Raw genomic sequence first — 17,469 nt, 5'->3', positions numbered from 1 at the left:
GCCAAGACCTGCCTTCTGAGTTTCCCACTTTACAGGAAGGCAACTAGAGCCTCAAGAGAGGAGTGAGGAACATTGTCCAGGCCTTGTCCCAAGGGCTGCCTTCTTCGGCCTTGGCCCACAGGTTTAGGGTGAGCATCTTCTACATATAGAATAATTCTAAAATAGAACTTTTGTTTTTATCCCTCCATGTGCTCAACTAATACATGTTTACCACAGAAAATTTAGAAAAGATGGTTACTTAAAAAGAAGAAAACAAGGGCTGGGGTTGTAGCTGAGTGGTTGAGCACTTGACTTACATGTATGAGGCACTGGGTTTCCATCCAGAGTACCACATAAAAAAAAGACTAAATGAAACGGGGATATTGTCCATCTACAACTAAAAAAATGTGTTTAAAAAAACAGAAGAAAATAATAATCACAATTTTATTGGCCTCAAACAAGCATATAGCCAGTGTTAACTTTTTGGACATGTATTTTTGTATAATAATGGGAACATACTGTATATGTTGTTTCATAAACTTCTGGTCTCTTCTCTTCACTGGTACAAGACTTTTTCTTTTATTTCTCAGAACCACCACAAACATGGCTGCTGTGTATAACAGTTTTGCAGAAGGTTTAGGGTAACAGCAAGAGGGCTGATGCAGCCAGAGGGCATCACCACGTTGACTTTGGGATTCCCTGCTACACTAGCTGCTGGATGTTTATCTCCTGGAATCTCTTTATGCAGTCTCTGGTCCCAAACCCTCACCCATCAAAGGGCCCTCTCATATCCCTTCTGGAATATTCTAGAAAACTCAAAAACTCTTGTTTTACTACATAGAGCAATATGTTCTCTGTACTATTTCCTAGGTCTCCTGTCAGAGGGACCCTCAAACGGTGTTTTTGTTAAGTAAGAGGCCTGTACTGTGGGTCTTAAAAATGACAGACTTTCTTTACAAGCTCTTTCCTAAGCACGGCTTCCTGTCCAGTCTCTGCAGACTCAAGGGCTCCACTCAGAAATTTAATTTTCCCACTGAAATGAATTATGCATCTCTCCACTGTACTTCTCCCATCTTCCACCTTAGAAAACCGAATACTACAGGTTGGGATTTTTTTTGTGTTTTGTTTTAAAAGGCATCTTTACCCTTCCAGTTACAGCTCTATTTTATCAAAGAAACTGATACTCAGGGGGAATGACATGGGTAAATCCAAGTGTCCTCGGTGATTACAGGAGTCAAGAGAATGGAGCAGGCCCTGTCACCGCAGCAAGAAACAAAGGGGGAACCCAGACTATTCTGTTGGGCTAGCACAGTTAAGAAATACAGACATGGTTGTTTATTGTAAAATATGATTATTTTCTGAAAGAAACCCAAAATAGAAAACAGGAAAAAAAGAACCCACCACTCATCCACAATATTAACATTTTGATGCTTTGTTTGTTTATTTGTTTTTCTAGTTTAAGAAACAAGAAAATGATATAAAATTTTGGTTTGGGGTTTATGTTTAGTATCAAAATTATTGTTTTGAATGCAAATCAAAATATTTCCTCCTGGGCAAAGGAAACCTTTAACTAAATACAAGCTGTGCCATCAAAAATTCCTGGAAATAGCTCTCCAAAGCAAGGCTGCTGCTTCATGGAAGGAAACGACACTCAGGCTTTAGTGGTCTGAGTACTGCTCAGCCTCTTACATTCTCTGCTATCACAATATATTTCTTTTTTTCTTCTTTAAATTTTTACCCTTAGTTAACAAGTAAGAATTGTGTATATTTATAGGATCTAACATAAAGTTTTCATATAGGCACACACCATATCCTTACATTTTTTAGCCCTATCTTAGTTTAAATTCCCTCAAAAGGAGACCCCAAGACCAGGATCTGGGTGCAAACTGTTTATCTGCAGGGTGCTCCAGGAAGTGTGGGTGGGGCGTGGGGATCCCAAGAGGAGGAAGGATGTAAGTGAGCAGGTCACCTCTCTGGGTAACTACGGGCTCTAGCACACAGAAAGGCCTCCGGGGAGAATGTGTGGGGAAAACTTTAAAACAGGCCCACTCAGGGTTGGGGAAGCTGGAGTGTTTATCTACCAACTCCTGCCCCTTGTTCATGATAACTTCTGGAGTGTTAACTCTGCTCCTCCTGACCAACTTAAAGACCAAAAAAATACCTTCCAGCAGGGAAACACAGCTGCTTGAGGTCGAAAGCCACTTGTATGTAAGGAAACTGTCCACTAATGCTCAGTCACCTGACACAGCAAGAAGATCATCTGCTATGGCTGCCTACGCTTAGAAATCAATAGATTCCTTGCAAAAATCTGACTTTCTGGCTTTGCATAAAATCAGAAAATCTGGGCTTATATTCCTACATGGAAGGACAAGCTGCTGCCACCATCAGAGGGGACATTTACTCTTTATTGTACCACAGTCTCTACCACTCCCTAACGTGTCTAGCTTAGGGTCAATAGTCAAGTTATTGCTTGTGTTTTTTTTTTAACATCTAAACACTTCCCTCAGCTATGTTATCTGCCTGGCCCCTCCATGAAGGGGACACGTTGTCTACCCTCGAGGAAGATGCTCACATAGGTCAAGCAGACCTCAGAGTTCGCATTTGATTCCTCAGGACCAAATCTTTAAACATGAAGCTGCAACAGGAACCCGGAGGCCTCTCTTGACATCTTGCCCAGCTCTCATTATGACATTTTAGCCTGTGATTGATATTGTATGTGTCACAAAGACCTTGGCAGTTAATCTCTGGGTCGAATCTATGGAAACCAAACAGAACAGATTTGTCTTCCCCTTCCATTCTGGCTGTGATCTGGAAAACAGACTCTCTTGGCCTCTCTGGGAATTAGAGATTTGGGAGCCATGCAGAGAGGGATGCACACAAGCCGCCTTTAGGATTTGGAAAGATTACAGGTCTGTGGTTTCTGGACGGCTCCATGCTTTGTTCTCTTCCCCCATCAAATCGGCACGACGGAGGATAATAGATCCCAGAGCTCCCTCTGCGTGCCAAGTTGCTCTGGGTAGACCGCACCACTTCCTCCTCTGTCTGGAAATCCAGCCGAGGCTTTCAGCACAGAGGTGGGGCCGGGTATGGCTCTCTCCGCAGTATAATGAAGGAGGACTGGCCTCACCCAGGGTGAGGTCAACTTCAGTGATCAAAAGAGACAGGCAGAGGTTTCAGAATGGAAGTGACTTCAGCATCTCCCTAAAATTGCCTCTTCCCAATCCTCCTTTAGTGGCAGGCAGGGTTCAGAGGGCCTAAACCATCACATTGAGGTACACAGTGCCCAGCTTCTACTCACTTCACTACGAGAAGAGTGGGAACCTGGAGGGGCTAAGTTTCAGGCCTCTTGGAATTAAGGCCCCCATGGGCCTGCAGCAATGAAAGCTGTGACCATGAACTTAGGAGTTGGGGGGGGGGGCGTCTGTGTTGGTTCCTGCAATAGAAGCTTCAGCCACCCCTTGAAATAATTTCTCCCTTCCCACCTGGAAACACCAGCAGACAGGTCTCAGAGTCAAGTTCAGGCCTGACCAACCACTGGCTGGAAGAAGCAGGGTTCATCCTATTCTGGGCTTTTCACCCCTGCACCTGCCTCTGGATCAGCCAGAGCCTCCGTCCTGTTTCAGCAGCTCTGGCTGAGTTCCCTAGCAAGGCCTCACAGGCCTTTGTCCTTCATTTACCCCTCACGAAACCATTCCTTTGTTCAACACATATTTCCCAAGCACTTTCTACACTTCAGACACTGAGGCTACAAGGATAAACACTAAGGAGGCTCGGACCAAGGTGGCCCAGCCTTTCTCCTTCAGGGCCTGCACTTGAATTTTGGAAAGCCAGACCTTCCTCAATGAGAAGAATGGAAAGCATTTAGACTGAGCACTCTTAACTATCCTTCTCGACTATTCCTTCACACACACACACATACATGCGCACACTTGCTTTCTCTGTGCATATATGTGTGTGTGTGTGTGTATGTATAAAATATATGTATATTATACATATATAGTTCAGTATTGGGGATTGAACCCAGGGATGCTCTACCACAGAGCTCCATCCCCAGCCCTTTTTTTTTTTTTCCCAGAAGGGGTCTTATTAATTTGTCCAGGCTGCCCTCGAACTTTGGATCTTCCTGCCTCCAACCCCCCAGTAGCTGGGATTACAGGTGTGTGCCACCATGCCTGGCAGCTCCTTGACTTTTGAGTCACATCTCAAACAATTATTATCAACCTTGAGTGATTGTCAGACTCTCCTGGGAGTTTGTTAAAATACAGACTTTGAGGCCCCAGTGTACAGCCCAGGAATCTGTTTTCAGGCCATGTCAGATGACCCCAACAGGGGTGGTCTTTACATCACACTGAGAGGTTCTCCTCTGCTCCACGTTGCCCTCACCACCCCATCCCAGGAATCAGTGTGTTGCAGGAAGCACTCACAAATCTTGGCTTCCAAGATCCCCACAGACACACACAGTTAGCTCATGATCCTTTAAGGTATCAACTATGGACTTGAGAGAATCAAACCTGAAAGCAGTAGTTTCATCCCTTTCCTCCCCCCACCCATTCTTTTTCTTAAGAGATGAGGTCTCTGAACTCCTGGGCTTAAGCAATCCTTCTTTCTCAGCCTCCTAGGTAGCTGGTACTATAGGTGTGCGCCACCTCATGGCCAGTGCCTCTTTTAAAATTTTTATTACAGATCCTTCCAACCCACATAAAAATAGTACCACCCTTGAAATCACCATCCAAGCTCAACTATCCCCACCCACAGCCAATCCTGCCTCACACACCTCCACCAAGACCCCACCCTCCAATATGATGTGATTGCATTTTCAACTATATTGTTTTTAATGCAAATCCAAGACATTGTATCATTTCATCTGTGAATATTTAAGATAAGGCCCTGTGGTCCTCTGAATCTCTTGCAAATGTCCCATCAGAACCAGACCCTGAAGACTTTGTTGAGATTCACCAGTGTGTTCTTCCATCAGAAAGCACATTATGGCTGGGCACGGTGGCATATGCCTATAATCCTGAGGCTGAGGCAGGAGGATCGATTGTGAGTTCAAAGCCAGCCTCAGAAACTTAGTGAGACCCTAAGCAACTCAACAAGACTCTGTCTCTACATAAAATTCAAAAATAGTCTGGGGATGTCGCTCAGTGGTTAAGCACCCCTGAGTTCAATCCCTGGTACCAAAAAAAAAAAAAAAAAAAAAAAAGAAAAGCAAATAATGTCTGTTATTTCTTCTTATTCTTACATTGTTAGCAGTCAATGTTCAGAGCCTGGCCCAGTTCATTGGGAATTATAAAAATAGTGCTTCCTTCCTTCTTTATTATCTGGAATACCTTTTCAAAGAGAAAAGTTCCTATATCTGCCCAGTACAGTTTTTATCAGAAAGGAAGAATAAATGTTAGGTTGTTTTCCTTCATTTATTCATCTCAAAATAATGAGCTAATTCCCAGCACCTTCCAACAGCAAATAATTGTTTTAAGTATCTTTACCATTTAAGTGTTTCATGTGTTTCTGTCTGCTGGAGTTGTTGTTACTTTGGTGTTGGGCCTTAAACTCAAGGACGCTTTTCACTGAGCAATATCTCCAGCCACTTTTATTTTTTATTTCAAGACAGGGTCTCCCTAAATTGTCCAGGCTGGCCTCAAACTTGTGATCCTCCTGCCTCAGCCTCCTGAGTTGCTGGGATTCCAGGCATGTGCCTGGCTGATGGAGGTTTTTTATTTTTATTTTTTTGTAGTTGTAGATGGACAGAATGCCTTTTATTTTATTTTTATTTATTTATTTATTTTATGTGGTGCTGAGGATCAAACCCAGTGCCTCACACATGCTACGCAAGCACTCTGCCGCTGAGCTACAGCCCCAGCCCAGGAGTTATTTTTATTACTCATGTTCAGATTGTCCTGTTCCTGAATAAATGGAAGCCTTTGCAAATTTTACTGAGTGGTCTTTGATCCTACTGGTCTATGGAACCACTAGCCCTTTTTTTTACATTCTTCAAATCCCTGCCTGACCTTCCTCACATTGTATTCTCCATTACTTTCCCTCTCAACAGACTAAGGCCATGTGCTACAAACACCCTCAATTTATAATTTTCCTCATCTGTAAAATGAGGATAATAATAGTGCTCTCCTTATAACAGTTATTCAGATTGAATGAATTTATAACTGTAAAGAACTTGGAATAGTCGTCTGGGACAAAATAAGTTTAAGGACAGTCCTCCCTCAGTATTATGGAGAATTGGTTCCATGACCTCTTCAGGACAGCAAAATCTGGGGGTACTCAATCCTCAAATCCCTTACATAAAATAGTGTAGTATTTGCATTTAACCTATGCACATTATTCTGCATACTTCACATCATCTCCAGATTACTTACAATACTTGATGCAACATATATGCCATATGAATAGTTGTTATTGTTTAGGGAATAAAGTAAAAAAAAGTCTGTACATGTTCAGAACAGATGCAATTTTCCTTTTCCTTTTTTGTACTAGGGATTGAACCCAAGGGTACTTTACCACTCAGCCTCATCCCCAGCCTTTTCAATTTTTATTTTGAGACAGTGTTTTACTAAGTTGCTTGGGGCCTCTCTTAAATTGCCCAGGCTGGCCTTGAATTTGCAGTCCTCCTGCCTCAGTCTCCTGAGTCAATGGGATTACAGGTGTGCACCACTACACCAGATCAGTTTTTCTTTTCTGAATATTTTCAATGCTGTTGGTTGAATCATGAATTTGGAACATGAGGATATGGACGACTGACTGTATTTGTCAAGTAAATAACATTCCCTCCCTGCCACAGGCCTATCTCTATACTCCTCAGTCATTTCACCCTTTTCTCCTTCCCTCTAGTCTCAGAGCATGAGTACAACTTCCCTTCCCTGGCTGTCTGGCCATACATGTGCCATTAACTTGGCTCATAGAACACACACTGCCCTATTCCACTGTGAATTCATTTCCTCAGGGACAATGGAAACTCTTCTTCTGCATTCCACTAGCAGAGCCTGACAAGCTCTCCAGACATGTTTCAATCTGCAGACAGAATAGCTCCTAGCATGAATATCTCTTTGACTCCCTGATAAACTAATGCAGCAATGGCCAGCCTCCTGGTGTGAGCCGTGAACATGACCCCAACTGTCCTAACAAGCTGGCTATCCCTCCTGTAGCAGCTTGCCTCCCACCCCAAGGCTTCTGAAGCCCTGCTTCTGTCCTTGGCTGTGCAGAACCTGGACAGACCTGCTCTGGGCTTGGCCATGTGCCCTTTCTGCTGGCCAAGTGCTCCCTGCAGCTATCAAGCATGCTACAGTCCTGCAACACCAGGGGCTTCTGAACTTTCCTATTTGAGATGAAAATGGGCCAAACTAGCAGATTCCAATCAAATGACAGAAAAAGTAGGCACCAAAGAGGGAGTAAAGTCTAGAAGCATGGTGGAAAGGGACTGGCTGTCTGGGAGGATTTTGTGAGCCCAAAGCCTATTCTGAGTCAGCAGCAAATTGACCTCAGCCCCCAGTACTCTCTGGAAACACTGGAATGTTGAGGAGTGTTGTTTAACTGCCATCATGGCTGGCCTTGCTCACCTGTGTGGCCTGGGATAATCAAGCAGGAGGAGAGCAAGCCAGGGACTCTTCAGCCATATTTTAAGGTCAGCTTCTTCCCACCTCTTTCTGTAATGCCTGTTCCTGACCTTAGCATTCCCTGCTAATCCCCATCCTGACTCTCTCTCATGACCAGCTGCAGAAAGGAAAGAAAATCCTTTCACTTCAAAATGACATCTGGAGAAGCGAAGACAAGCCTCAAGAATGTCTACCCATCTGCCAAGAAGCTGTCCCTGAAGGCGGAGGAGGAGAAGGAGACAGAGGACTACTGCACCCCTGGAGCCTTTGAGCTGGAGCGTCTCTTCTGGAAGGGCAGCCCCCAGTACACCCATGTCAACGAGGTCTGGCCCAGGCTCTACATTGGTGACGAGTAAGTACCCAGGTTCTCCTTCCCTTTGGCCTTGCCCAGGAGAAGGCAGCAGCTCTTCCCCAGGTCACCGCCACACCTCTCAGGAGAGCACCTTGGCCTTCAGAGTTGTTCTCTGAGAATTCTATTAGTTAGGGCTGGGTTCATCTTCATTTTACAGAAAAGGGGCATAAGCAAGATAGAAGTTTATTTCTCTCTTGCATATAAGTCCAGGGGAAGGCAAGCTGGGGCTGGCATGCTGACTGCATGATCAGCAGGGACCCAAGCTCGTGTGCTCTGTTCTGCCATCTTGAGGGCCTGGCTTCCCTCCTCAAGGTTGCTGCAGGGTCCCACACTTCTTATATGCCTCTGGTCATCAACTGTAGGATCTAGAAAGAAAAAAGGTGGAGGAAAAGGAAAACCAAAAGGGCAGTTTTCCAAGGAGAAGTCCCACCCAGGACTTCCCCCTGCCCCTGGCTACAAGGGAGGCTGGGAAGTGCAAGTGCCATGTTTTTAGCTGGGTATAATAGCAACAAGACTGAAGTCAATCCTCAGGTGGAGAGCATAGGAACACCCAACCTATGTGTCTGAAAGGATGGTAAGCCTGTCACCATCCCCCTTTCTGAAAAATGCCTACTGTCAATACTACTTTCTACTACTAATGGCTATTATTTATAAAACCCTGTATGCTGGGCACTTTACTAAGCACGTTGCATGCATGATCTCATTTTAGCATCATGTCAACCCGACAAAAAAGATTATCTAATTACTCCCATTTTAAAGGTAAGGAAAATGAATGGTTGAGTTATGCCCATAATATGCTAGTGGAGAGCTACAGTTCAAGTGCAGTTCTTTCCAAACCAGAAACCTTCGTCATAACTACCACTCCAAGCCCTCCCACTCCATCATCCAGAACTTTGGGGCAGATGGGGCAGGACCCCTGTGTGTGATATTAATGTACATCTTCCTGCTTGAAATCTAGAGATAAATTGCTAGCCATGAGAATCACTCAAGGGTAGTGTTATGGTGTGGATATGAAGTGTCTTCCAAAAGCTCCTGTGTTATTGCAGGAAGTGAAATGATTGGATTACAAAAGCTGTAACCTATTCAGTGGATTAATCCACTTGGTGTATTAATCATTCCAAAGGACTTCTGTACTGGGTGGTCACTGTAGGTAGGTGGGTGTGGCTACAGCGTAGGTCTCTGAGGGCATGCCCTTGGGGATTATCTTGTCCCCTGGCTTCTATCCCACGCTTTGCATCCATCTTGAGCTGAGTGGTGTTCCTCTGCCACGGCATTCTGCCTTCCTTGGTCCCAAAGCAATGGAGTCAGACAACCATGGACTGAGACCTCAGAAACCATGAGCCAAAATAAACTTTTCCCCCTCTGAGGTGTTTTTGTCGGATAGTCTGGTCACAGCAACAGAAAGCTGACCAACAGACAACCTCCCTTCCTTGTCTTCTTTTTTTGCATTAATATTTTGAAATGTGAGAAATTATAAAAATTACATGCCTTTTTATACCAAATTAAACAAAATAGGGGTTATAAAGAGAACTGCATAATCTGTCTTTGTCCCCTCTTAACTCTACTGCTGACCAATATTAAGTTCACATGCATGCTTCTACACACATTCTAACACACATTCAATGTGTGTTCCTGCAAATATTAGGAAACACTTACCTGCATATAAATGACTTGCATATCGTTTAAACATTTTTTTAAAAGGAATCATACTATACTTACTGTTCTGCACTTTTCATACTCCACAGTATAACAGCACTATGATTATACTAATCGTTTCCCAGTTGAGAACATTAGGGTAATGTAGGTGAGGGTACACATGAACTCTCTGTACTGTTTTCTCTTTTGAATTCAGTTTTATTGGGATATAATTCACGTACCGTAAAATTTATCCTTTTAAAGCGTACAATTCAGTGGTTTTATTATATTCAGAGTTGTGCAACCATCGTCACTATCTAATTTCAGAACATTTTTTTATTATCTCAAGAGGAAACCAGGAGTCCGTAAGCAGTCACTCCTCATTCCCTACCTTGCCCCAGCCCCCCGGCAATCACCAATCTATCTACTTTCTGGTTTTATATGTTTACCCATCCTGGAAGTTTCATATAAATGGAATCATTCAATGTGTGGCCTTTTGTGATTGGCTTTCTTTCACTTTGCATATTCTTCAAGGTTGATCCAACTTGTAGCATGTATTATTTCATTCCTTTTATTGTCAAACAGTCTCTGCACTATTTTTTTTTCCTTTGGTACTGGGGATTGAACCCAGGGGCTCATGCATGTCAGGTAAGCACTCTGCCACAGATCTACATGCCCAGTTCTTTTTAAAATTTTATTTTGAGATATGGTCTCATTAAATTGCTCAGACTATCCTCAAACTTGCAATCCTTCTGCCTCAGTCATTTGAGTTCTAAGTTCCTGGGATTACAGGTGTGTATTATCATGCCAAGCTCACTGTATTATTTTGGAAAATTTTCTGTAAGTCTAAAATTTGTAAAAAAAAAAAAAATGTTTCTTTTAAAGGTAAACATTCACTTTGACCCAAAAATATCACTTTAAGAAATGTAATTGGGCTGGGGTTTTAGCATGTTTGCCTAGCATGTGTGAAGCACTGGGTTAGATTCTTAGCACCACATATAATACAATAAAGGTCCACTGAAAACTAAATACACACACACTTTATGTGTGTGAATATATATATATATATATATATATATATATATATATATTTATATACATATATATATATGAAATATAATTCACAGAAATAACAGTACCAATACATAAGGAAATATACACAATAATGTCTATTATAACATTGACAAAAAGAAAAGGAAAAGGGACCTAAATTTCTCAGCTTTAATGATGAAATATTAAAGAAATGTAGTAAATCTGTTTTCTTACTGTAAAAGTAAAATATGTTCATTATATGAACAGAAAAGTATTAATTCCCTACTTATAAAAGGGTAGTAAAAGAACTTCCTCATAGGGTTCCATGGTTATGTGAGTATATATATATAAAATAGTGCAGTCTCTAGTACATGGTGAGCACTCCATAAAGATTAGCTATAGTAATAAAAACAGTGGGTACTATAAGGAAGAAAACTTTTCAATCTCCCAAGTCCATATTGCAAAACTACTCCTAATAATACTTTAGTATATTTCTTCTTAGATTTTTAGAGTATTGTTTTTGGTTGAGTGATTCATTTTTATATAGTTGTAACTGTATCCATTATTCATTTTATCTTTTTCACATGGCTTCATTCATAAGCATTCGTCCTTATTGCATGCACCTCATACATTTAATTATAATAGATATAATGTACCAGATGGACAGGAGATTGTTCATTGAACCGGTTCCCTATTGTTGAACACATTGCTTATTTCCATGTTCTCACTTTCATAAACAATGCTGCAGTGGACATCTCTATGCATAACTATTTTCCATATGTAGAATTATTTCACTAGATCCAAACTAAAAATGTACAAGGGAGGGTTCGGGGGAGAGGAATTAAGGAATAAGGTGTTAAGACTTATACCATCTCTGCGTCTTCATCCATGTTATTCCCTGCCCTTCACCTCATCTCAGTGACCAGATCCTTTGTAGAAGTATGTTTTTTCCCTCTATATTTTATATATTATATGTATCTTGCCTATGGCTTATAATAGTAACAACAACAATAATAACAGCTACACTGTATTGAATTCTAACCCATGTGTCACACTTTGTGCTGGGCATCATTTAAATGCCACAACCACCCTATGAAGGATATACCATTATTACTCCCATTTTACAAATTGGAAAACCAAGGCTCAGAGAGTTCATCTTTTCAGTCAGTCAGTAAGCATTTACTGAGCAACTTGCTGGGAACTGTGGGAAATAAAAAGAGGAAACTGAGACTCAGCTGGGCTTAAGTGATCAGCCCAAGGTCATACTACTAGTAAGTGGCAGAAATTATGCTCAAAACCCAGATAAAAAAAAAAAGTCACCAGTAAGAGAAAGACACCGTTTTATTTATAGATGAGGAGACAAGATATATAAAGAAATATAACAAGGAAGTGGAGTGGAAAAAGAATGGGATCTGAGTCTTGGATCTGCCAGTTACCAGTTTTGTGACCTTGGACAAGTTATTTTACCTCTTCACTTTACAAGGCAACCTTATGGGACTTATCTCATGGGGGAAGATTGAATGCATTAAAATAAGTGCTAGAGTAGTACTGGGCACATAGTGAGTGTTCCTTTAAGTGTTTGATATCATCATGAATCTAAGAAAGATCACAGCAGATAAATTCTAAGCCTGGTTTTGGAAGATGGATAGGATATCAAAGGAATTCCAGACAGAGGGAGCAGAATGAGAAAACACAGAAGAGAGAACAAATAGGGTGACTTATCTGGAATACAGAGGGTGACTGCGGCAAGAAGAGCACTTTCAGAAGGTCTGACTAATCCAAACTCTACCACTGTGGGGTCAGTTTCAACTAGCTGTGCTAATCCAACAGGCCACCCTGGCATCTCAGTGGCCTTCCTCAACAATGGTTTATTTCTCACACATGTTACAGTCCACAGTGGGTCCGTTGTGACTACACTCCATAGCCCCTCAAGTCCAGGGCCTAGGCTGATGGATCGGACCCTATCTGGCATATTGTTGGGATATTTTTTTCCCTTGGAGGAGAGAGAAAAGGCAAACCATAACCTGACTTAAGAGTGACATGAACCATTTTTGCCTAGAGTTCACTGGACAAAGCAAGTCCATGCCAACATCTTACATTAAGGGGATCAGAAAGCATAAATTGCCCTTAGAAGGAACAGCAAATATTCTAAATGATAACAACCTACCACAGTCACCTGGTGAGCAGTAGTGGCTCTGGGCAGGGTCTTTTACCTTTCTGGGTCTGAGTTCATCTCAGTTACAGAGAAGCTTCAAAGAACTAAGATATGTAAAAGCATGTTGTCACTCATAAAGCAACACATAAATGCAAATGTTTTTGTTACTATTGTTAGTGAAAAAGAAATCCAGAAAGGCAGGTAAGGGGTAGCTTGTAGAAGGCTGAATGCAGGGAGACCACTTCCTTCACGAGGCCAAGGAAGTTGAATTGACTCTTTTGCTGAAGAGAGTTCCAGACCAGGAGATGTGCTGACTATAATCCTGCTTCTGTCACTTCCCTTTCAATTCAATCCAGCCCTGCCTAATCGAGCCCCAAGACAAACACAGACACTCAGTCCAGGCTCCATGGTCAGGTGTGTAGGACCTACATGACCAGCTGGGGGACAGAGTCCAAGACAGCATGGCCTGCTGCAGGCCCCTTCTCGGCTCAGGGCTCCCTCCTGTGACAGCCACTTAACAAGGTTAATGATACTCCCAGAGGCTTATTGGAAGTACAATGAATTCCACTGCCAATGAGACCACATGGGGGTTATAACCTGGGGGGTGAGCAGGCGAGGTCACCTGTGTTCTTGGTCTCTTTGTAGCTGTTGTCCAGAGCAACAAAAAGCTCAAAGCTGGCTCCTCACACACAAAGCCACAGTTTTAACTTGATATTTACATTTGAGGTTTTCTTTTCCCCTAAAGCATCTCAGAAAGCCAAATGCCAAGGCTCTGGAAGTAAAGGTGGTTCAGACCCAGGAATAAAGGTGGATGTCTGGAGCAGCCAGGACCCCTACCTATCTGTTCCTGAGGCCTAGGCCATTGACTCTTGGGACCTAAAGGAAGCCAGACCTCCCCCAAGATGGAACTTATTCTTGGCCCTCTTTATGGAAACAGGCAAAATGGTTGGGCATCTGTCTACTCCAGAGCCACCAAGTTGAAGCCAAATATGGATTTCATTTCTTTTCTTTCTTTCTTTCTTTCTTTTTTTTTTTTTTTTTTTGGTACTGGAGATTGAACTCAGGAGCACTCAACAGGCTCAACATCCCTAGCTCTATTTTGCATTTTATTTAGGGAGAGGGTGTCACTGAGTGGCTTAGCGTTTTACCATTGCTGAAGCTGGCTTCTAACGTGCAATCTTCCTGCCTCAGCCTCCCACACCACTTGGATTACAGATGTGCGCTACTCTGCCCAGCCCAAATGTGATTTCTGTGTGGTGTTAGGCAGGTCACTCAAGCTCTCTGAGCTTCAATTGCTTCATCCATAAAACATAGATTGAAGCCAGGCCTGGTATACACACCTGTAATCCCAGACCAAGGTAGAAAAATTGCAAGTTTAAAGCCAGCCTCAACAATTTAGCAAGACCCTGTCTCAAAATAAAAAATAAAAAGGGCTGGGGATGTGCCTCAGTGGTAAAGCACCTTTGGGTCAATCCCCAATACCCTCCCACCGCACCCCCCACCAAAAAAAATGTGATTCAATGTGTTAACACATTTCAGATGCTCAGTGCACTGCGTGGAACACTCATTGAGTATAAAATGTTAGATAGGATTACAGATGAGGCAGATTCTAGAAATTTGACTCAGTGTGTGGGGAAAGTAAAGAGCACAGATGCTAGACATTACCACTAAAGGTCCTTCTACCTCAAGGGCAGCCTTGGGACAAAAACACCCCTGAGTCATATTTTTCCCATAAGATCCTAGCATGAAGGCAAGGCGAAGTGCTGGAAGGAAGGACCCTCCTCCTGGGCCTTCTCTACTTATTTTCCTCCTCCCCTCCACAGATACTGTCCTTGCCTTCCTCTCAAACCCAGGTTTTCCCAGGAGGATTCACCCAACACAGTGCCTGGAAACTACAAGTCCCCACTGCTCACAGGGAGGAGGAGAGAGGCAGATCCATCACTGCAGCCTGATGAGAGGAGGCCACAAGCAGGAGGGTCCGTGGAGGGGGTAGGATCTGACCAACAGGCCACGTTGCAGATATTCCCAGAGGAAAGTCTTCCTCGTTCATGGTCCAGCCCCCTCTCCACTCATTCCCATAACTTGGTAGGCGTCTGAGTTGGCCACACTGGGAACCATGGGCTCAGTAAAAGCTGTCCCGCAGGACTCAAGGCACAGAGTTCAAGTCCCCATTGTGTGTGGTCAGTAGTAGGGAGTAGCCTTGTGTGGCCTTTGGCAAAGCATTTTATTGTTCTGGGACTTCGTTTCTCTATTTGTTAAATAAAGGATGATTTCAAAGGTCCCTTCCAGCTCTAAAATAAAATTCTTTAAGAAATGTCCTATTAAATAAATTAGGCTTCATTAGGTTCAAGCACATACTTGTTTTATTACTTTTAAGTCATTCAAATTAGATTCAAATTAGGTTAACCAAGTGTTGCCCTCCAGAGAGCCAAGGACTCAGAGATAAGAATAATTCATCTCGCCTCTTATCAATCAGCAGTCCCTAAATGGGTGCTTCAAAAATGCTTGAGTATGCTTGAAAGCACTAAGTTTCTGTAATTTAAATATTCTCACTTTAATCTTGTTCAGATCTTTCATTTGCTTAGCAAAATCTTTTTTCTTTTTCTTTTTCTTTTTTTTTCCCCCTACAGTCAGCAGGAGGGGAAATATCCTAGCTACTCTCAAAGTGATTGCAAATTCCTAGGCAGGGCAGCCTGCAATGATAAGGCTCGGCTGAAACAGGATAATTGAGAAATCTCCCCTGCCACAATGTGGGCGTCCCTGTGAACCAACACCAGGGTGCTGTTAAGCTGTTCTGCTGTTTAAATAGCAGAGGTCCTATGCAGTTCCCCATTTTTTATTAAAGCTATAGTTGCCTCCAAGGTCTGGTGCTTAGGATCCTCAACAGCCAGCTGCCCTCCCCACAGAGCCTGATCCTTCCCAAATGCCTATGGCCAGCTGCTGACAGCTGAGCTTGCTTTCCTGGGAGCACTCAGCTCTGTCTTACAGGTTCTGACTTTATGCTCCCAACCAGGCCAACAGCCTCAAAAGCCAGAGGTATCTCCAGGGTTTCCGGCTGGAGAAACTAGAAAAGGAGGTGGAGACAGATCAATCTGCAGGAAAAAAAAAAAAAAAGAGTCCTCAGGTGAGAGAGGACTTGGCCTTGGTGTACCTGTGATCCCTTTCCCCCCAAAAAAACTTGGCCTCTCAGCACCAAGCTGAACTAAAACTTGACCTGCTCCTCCAAGGTATGGCATGGCATGTTTAGGATGCGGCAAAAGCACTCCATGGCTGATAATTTAAAATGTTGGATGTCACCTAAAGGAATTAGAACACCTAGACTCAGAACTTTCAACTATTGAAGCTGACTTAGGTGCAACTGGACACCAGTCATGGGCAAGATGGCCAGATGGGAGATGCGTGAGACCATGGCCTGGCTAGGTCTCATGCTTAATGAAGCTTTCTCAGTCAATGCCCCAAAGAACAGTAAGTTCCTTGCACATAGGATGGGGTTCTAGCTCAGTGGAAGAATGCTTGCCTAGCATGTGTGAGGCACTGGGTTCAATCTCAGCATGGTATATAAATAAATTAAGTAAAGGTCCACTGACAACTAAAATAATATTAAAAAAAAAAGAGACTCCTTGCACAGTTAGCAAAGAAAATCATTAATGTGACATCATTTCTCAAAAACAAGGCCCCTGGTAGATAGTTTCTCTCCTTCCTTCACATCTATCCTTAGAGGACTAGAGTTTGGGGGAGTGGGGCAAACAGGAAGAAATTTTAACAGGAGTTTAAAATCCCAAGGCCACCCTATGTCTTTGCAATAGTCAAGTCTCTCCTGAGTACTAAGGAAGTAACATCAATACAAACATGGTACACATTAAATAGTAAATGAATACATAACATGTTCATTACTAAAAATCTACAAAACACAGACAAAAAGAAAATTAAAATTCCCTATAATCCCATTACCCAGAGATAAACATACTTGATGTACATTTTTCCACTGCCTTTTTTCCCTGAATTTTTATTTTAACGTGTCAAAGAAGCCTGAATATTGGATCATTCAACTTCACCAAAAACTCATAAGGAAAGTACTGCCAGTGTAATTGGTTCTATTCGCAAGCAAGGCAAACTGAGGCTCTCAAAGGTTTCACTGTGTTAGCTCAAGCAGGAGTTTAAACTGTCACCCTAAGCAACCACAACACCTATAAGCTTCACCATCAATGAGTGACAATACCCTAAGAAACTAAAAGGCCAGTGAACTTCACCTTCATATTAGGTGAATTAACCAAGATCAGAAGCTCAGAAGGTGCCTACTGTTTTCAAGTCCACCTGCAAGGAGCAGTCACAACCCAAGACTCCACTGGAGATGAAGGACATCATCAAGGTCACACCCATAAAATGACATGTGACCACCACAGTGTGACATGCCCCAAGATGAAAAGGTGCCAGATTATAGCACACAGACCACCCGCAAACCAGAATCCATGAGGAGTGTGGGAAAGCAACAGGTCTTCCTGAAGCCAGGATAGGGGGAACTGGCCCAGTCGTGAGTGGCCTTTCTTCAATGCCCAGTGCAGAATTCTGAAACATGGGACCATCTTGCTTTCCACCTGAAGGTAGCTGGCATAAGGTTTGCACAAACATATACATGCAGAGTTTGTGCCTCCTCCCCTCTGGGTAAGGGCATACACCTGGGAAAATTGTCTTGCCTGCAGAGGCTAAGGAAT

At 42.8% G+C, this 17,469-nt stretch overlaps 1 protein-coding gene across 1 annotated transcript in view; it reads left to right on the top strand.

Annotated features, from left to right (window-relative positions):
• The window catches only part of Dusp29 (dual specificity phosphatase 29), a 38,458-nt gene that overhangs the window by 4,712 nt on the left and 16,277 nt on the right, over window positions 1-17,469 (top strand). Inside the window, exon 2 of the mRNA XM_026390210.1 lies at window positions 7,702-7,935. Within this exon, the coding sequence (XP_026245995.1) occupies window positions 7,736-7,935 (200 nt within the window). The 5' untranslated portion in view covers window positions 7,702-7,735. The remainder of the gene's footprint in view (window positions 1-7,701; window positions 7,936-17,469) is intronic.

Source organism: Urocitellus parryii, chromosome 5 (genome assembly GCF_045843805.1).
Source record: "Urocitellus parryii isolate mUroPar1 chromosome 5, mUroPar1.hap1, whole genome shotgun sequence".
Classification (NCBI taxonomy): Eukaryota; Metazoa; Chordata; class Mammalia; order Rodentia; family Sciuridae; genus Urocitellus; species Urocitellus parryii.
Note: the sequence above shows the minus strand (reverse complement) of the source record. Positions and strands in the feature narration are given on the sequence as shown.